At 36.3% G+C, this 5,656-nt stretch overlaps 1 protein-coding gene across 1 annotated transcript in view; it reads right to left on the bottom strand.

Annotated features, from left to right (window-relative positions):
* LOC103130821 (heat shock 70 kDa protein 12A-like) overlaps nucleotides 1-4,171 on the bottom strand; it is a 19,242-nt gene extending 15,071 nt beyond the window's left edge. Inside the window, exons 1-4 of the mRNA XM_007542327.2 lie at nucleotides 3,878-4,171; nucleotides 3,176-3,400; nucleotides 2,929-3,100; nucleotides 1,803-2,789 (exon numbers count right to left, since the gene is read on the bottom strand). Coding sequence (XP_007542389.2) covers nucleotides 1,803-2,789; nucleotides 2,929-3,100; nucleotides 3,176-3,400; nucleotides 3,878-4,159 — 1,666 coding nt within the window. The 5' untranslated portion in view covers nucleotides 4,160-4,171. The remainder of the gene's footprint in view (nucleotides 1-1,802; nucleotides 2,790-2,928; nucleotides 3,101-3,175; nucleotides 3,401-3,877) is intronic.
* Between the last annotated feature and the right edge of the window lie 1,485 nt (nucleotides 4,172-5,656).

Here is a 5,656-nt window from a genome sequence, read left to right as displayed (position 1 = left end):
GCTCATATTTGCATGGTTGTTGCCCTGTGATTTACATTTCATACAATTGTATGAAGGAAATATACCAAATAATATTTTCTGTTTTTGTCATACTGTGCTATTGGAAATATTTTTGCTGGTAACATTTTACTTAACATAAAATGAGGACAATGTTTTGAGACATGGTGGGCTTCCTGTACCTCACACCTCCAGTAGTGATTGGTTGAGTCACTGGTTGCAGACTGTGGCTTCGTGTTGCTCATTATCGCCCCCTTCACATCTTTTGTTCTCTGGTACCTTTCCTCTACCACTATCAGCTACAACTGATGGCTAGCATTTCCAGCTGTTCTGTATCCGCAGAGGGGCAAATCAGAAAGTTTATTTTTTCACATCAAGGATGTAGTCATAAAATCATATTTAAGCTTAGAAGATAAAAATTATATTACTGTGATAACAGATACATTAATTTCACAAATGCTTTTGCTCATGTTTAATAAGGGGAGCGGATACCCTCATAAATGTACATAAGTGTAAATTTACTTAGTAAATTTGCATAAGTAGAGCTGTACAAATGTGTTCCTTGAAGATTATTGTAGATTATCTTCTAAAAGCATATGATAAAGTTCAACTAAGAACATTTACTTTAAATGGTAAACTGCTTTTCTAATCAGGATGTTTTCAACCAAAATGTAACATTTATCTTGATTAACTGAATGGACCAGCGTTCAAATGGACCAGCGTTAAACTGAAGCCGTCCATTGAAGTGCAGGTTTCCATTGCTTTCCAAAAAATAACAAAAATATGTTTGTATCATTGATTTAGAATATATGACAATTTTCATCCTTTGATGATCAAAGACATTTTATAATCATTGGAGACATAAGAAAGATTTGCCCCCTGGCATTGGTTTACACATAAATAAACATAAATTGAAAAATAAATAAAATGATGAAACCCATTTAGATCAATATTATAAAAAAAGATATTTAAGCTAAAGAAATGTGGTTGTTTGAGATTTCATTTATTAACATTAATTTCACTAAGTGGCTGTTAAGGGAATCAATCAATCAATCAATCAATCAATCAATCAATCAATCAATCAATCATTTATTTATTGCACAAGTCAGAAGCAAGGCAGTTCAAAGTGATTTACATCATAAAAACCCAAAAATATGGTTATGAAAAGAACACAATGCAGTCAGAAATTGAAAGTTACATTTTGATGAACGCCATCACCAAAATTATACACATCAAATATCTATTAATTTAATTTGTGTTTTCATCTGCTGGTTTGTAGCTTTAGCATCTCTATGTGATGCGCTGCAATGTAGCTGAGGTACAAGAAAACAAAAAGCACAAACTTGATGTTCTGCAAAAGACTTAATTCATTTTAAAAGGTAAAATTTAACATTAATCAGTAGAACTGCTGCTTTATACAATATTAACACACTTATCACCTGAAACACAATTCAAGAATTATCAATGTAATTAACGTTGATTTTTGATAAGTCTTAGGAAAGTCTGCAGAGTTTCTTCATTTACAGATAATTTACAGATAACAGAAAACGACTTTAAAAGTCCTCAAACAAAAGTAGATATAAAAACATTTCATACAAAACCTCTTACTAAGAAAATAATGACAATAAGTAACAGTAGCACAGTTTTATCACAAGAGGTGATTACTCTTATTGTTCTATATTAATCTCATTCTGGTAGTGTTTTTCCATCTGTAGTGTAATATAAAGAAGGCTCAACACTCCTTGGATTATCTGTCTTTGGATCATTTGTCTTAATAAAGTCAAACTTGATTGACCCCTTTGAACCAGAAGTCACGTCTATGGCTGTAGCCGTTATCTCCGTGGAGCCGAACCTGATTTCTAACCTCACCTGGCGCTCTCTACCTCCACTAATGTCAGGCATTGGGACATGAAATGAACCAACTTCCTCAACTCCCAAGTCATCAACATACTTAGGAAAGATCCTTTCTGTGCGATAAAATCTCATCGTCATCCATGTCTGATACTTCTCTAATGGACGATGGATGTGTTCTCTAATCTCATCCCACCGGACGTCTTCACCTGCCTGCACCAATTTCACAAATCTATCACAGCACCACTCCTCCTCACCAACCATGAATTTCTTTTCTGGTTTATGTTTGAGCTCATCAAAGGGCTCACAGAGGGCCACCCCATATGTGTAGGGGCTTTTTCGAGATGCGACCCAGGATGGGTTTCTTCCAAACTCAACAGCTCCTCTCATGATGGCTTCCTGAGCTCTGAAAGGACACAGAATCGTACAGGTATCACCAAACTGATCGATAATGTACTGATGCAGAATCTGGCTGTTAGCTAAACCCCCAACTAACAATATGTACTCGATACTGTATTTTCTTTTAAGGATTTCCCCAAGATTCTTGGTGATGGCCTGCAGACTCTCCTCAAAGAAATATCTCATTTTTTCTTTGGAAATTTTTATGGATCCATTGTTCCAGGACGCACCTTCCACTGACTCAAAGAACTTTTCTAAGGTTTTCTTTTTCTGAGCCAGTGTTCCCAGATTAAATGAACAGGTGAACTGAACATCTTCACCTGACTGTTTGAGAAGAGTAAAATCATACAACAACTTCTGAACCTCACTGGGATAATTTTCCTCATATTCATCCCAGACTCCGTCAGAGAATATCTCTCTGAGAAACTCTTTGAACTTTCTGTCCACAGTTTGTCCTCCCAGATTGTTTCCAGAGGCTTTGTGCAGCTCCTTTAGGACTCCTCTTTCCAGGACCTCATGAACAGTGATGTCAATGGTTCCTCCTGAAAAAGAAAGAATGATAGACAATGTTCACACCTTGATTTATCAGGTCATACATTCTGAAGTGTATGATGATGAATTTATTATTTTCTTAAGTTTGTTCTACATCATGACAAACTGGATCAGAATTATACAAAGTACCTCCACAGTCAACAACAATGTACTGAGATCCTTGACACTGATCCAGAGGAGTGCCGTTGTGTTTCTCTGAGATGAAACCCTCAGCTGGAAGCTTCTTACACCAGATTGAAGCAGCTTCTGGTTCCAGTGCGATCACAAGTCTTTCCTCAGATCCTTCTTCCACAATACCTGCCTGAAGCAGGAAAGAAAATATTCTAATATAATGAATGTTTGTGAGGAAATTGTAGTTCTAAAAACCTGCTGTCACCAGAGTTGCAGCTTCTCTCATGAACTGTTTTGCTGGCTGATCCCAGATGGCAGGAACAGTCAGGACCCAGGTGAAGTCAGAGGCCAGGAACACCATTCCTGCTGTATTGGAGTTAATGGTTTTCAGAGCATCTTCCTTCAGAAACCTCAAAGCCTCTGTAAAAACCTTCAGGGCCGCCATCTCCTTCCCATTGGCTGCTTGGATCTTCATATCCCTTCTAAGTTCCTCCTAGAAATGAACACAGAGTTAACAGATACAGGGTAATTTAAACAAAAATGTAAAAATGTCTCAAACCTGGAGAATAACCGGGTGAACAGATCTCTATGAAGTTACTGAAATATTTTTTTTCTTTTTTTAATACATGTCCTCAGTTCAAATCAATTTCACATGTTGGGCCAAAGAGCAATGACAGAAGTGCAACTAAAACCTTTTAATAACTATTATTCAATCAGTCAATCAAATTTTATTTGTATAGCACATTTCAGCAGCAAGGAATTTCAAAGTGCTTTACATAATTAAAATGCAAACAGCATGTGACAGAATAAACAGTGAGAAAAAGAGATTTTGAAAAAGATTAAAAACATTAAAACCTGCACCCCTATTGTGTAAATGTCTGAATAAAATGAAGCACCTGTTGAAAACAATGTATGAAATAAAGACATTACTTCAACATCTCATTTTATAGTGAAGAATTTTACTTACTTTGCCATAGAGAGCCATCTTAAAATTTTGAAAGAAATAGTGTCTCTTTGCATCTTCACCTCCTATGTTGTTGTATGATTCTATGGCTTCGTAACCAAAAGCCACAAATTCTTCAGATTCATCAAACAAGATGCAGGTTGGAGTCTTTGGAGTCTGGAGTCCAACTTCTTTTCCCCACATCTTTAATTGGGGATCTGGCTCTTCATGACTGGGTGTGATATTGAAGACATACCCGCTGTATGAAGTTCCAAAGTCTATAGCTATGATGAATGAGTCTTCCATTTCTTGAACTGGTCTGGCTTGTTGCTGTAAGGAAAGCAGAAGAAATGCCAGTAGGAGGAAGTTGCTGCAGGATTTTTATAGTTCATATCTCTGTAAGCCCCGTCCTATTTCTACTCTACATCAGTAAAAGGGAAAGTTTAAACTTTTCACGCGCACACACTTAATAATGAGAATTAACCTAAAAACTAAAATTAGTCCTTTGTTTCTATCTAGAATAAGTTGATTATCATTTGTTACTTCAATTTCTTTACATGTCAGTAACACCAGGACCCAGCCTGAGGGTCAGTTTGGGTCTGCTCCACTCTTACATTGGAAGACTCTGGCGTTCATCCCGTCTCACACTAACAGGTTTTTGTGACGACTCTGTCGCCCAACTGACTACTGCACACTGATAAAGACTTCTTGTGACCGAGAATCAGGTGTAAAATCAGAAAACAATCTGGGATACAATCATGCAGACTCACATTGCACCTGTTTTAAAATCATTGCATTGGCTCCCAGTTCGCATCAGGATTGATTTAAGATTCTTTGTGATTTTTAAATGTCTCAGTGATTTTGGGCCATCTTATCTTGCAGAGCTGCCATTACCTTACGAACCCTTGAGAACCTCGAGGCCTTCTGGTCCCAGATTATAAACAGTTGAAAGAGTCAGAACACCAACTTATGATGAGGCGTCTTTCCAGTATTATCTCCCTGTTTGTGGGACGGTCTGCCACAGAACCTGAGGTCCGCAGAACGTGTTGTTCTTTTTAAGAGCAGGTTCAAGATCCATCTAAACTGGGTCATTTGGGCTTTGTTTATAAAATTTCCATAAAATTCATAACACAATTACAAGAGCCAAAAGAATATTGTTCATGTAAAAGTACTTTGTAGAAGAATCTTTAGTTTCTAAATACTAACTCTTAGCCATTAACAGCACACAACATTCATTTTAAAAAATCTAAGTAACTAATAACCATTAATAGCATTACTATCTCAGAACATTGATCAGTCTCTTATCATGAAACAGATATTTGTATTTCAGTTAAAGGAGATAGTTTGTAATGAAAGAGAAAGAGTTTGTCACACACATCCTCATGTTTCAGTGACATCTGAGTCACTTCCAGGGAACTGAAGTCATTAGAGGAAGAAAAAAATTCCCAACTAAATTCCAGCTGACAGCTCTTTTAGTTTCTGTTAAGTAATGGTTTTTTCCCTCATTAATTACCCAGCAGGTACACGTTTCATTGGATTTGACTGAATAGATATGAAGGAATAAATACATTTGAAAACAAAATTTTAACTCTAAATCTTTACTGTCATTTAAAGACTCAGACATTGTAACCAGTGTGTAACTATTAGATACATTGGTTAAAAATAGAGGAGATATTTGTTTCTATAAAATCTCATCCACATTTGCACAATTTAAGAAAAGTGTTCATCCACTCAAACCCGCTGAATTAAACTACTAAACATTGCTGTAAACATGCCAAAATTAAAAATTAAGCATTCTTACAT

The sequence above is a fragment of the Poecilia formosa genome, unplaced genomic scaffold (assembly GCF_000485575.1).
Source record: "Poecilia formosa unplaced genomic scaffold, Poecilia_formosa-5.1.2 Scaffold680, whole genome shotgun sequence".
Lineage (NCBI taxonomy): Eukaryota > Metazoa > Chordata > Actinopteri > Cyprinodontiformes > Poeciliidae > Poecilia > Poecilia formosa.
The sequence above is the reverse complement of the archived record's forward strand: the minus strand, read 5'-3'. Positions and strand labels throughout refer to the sequence as shown.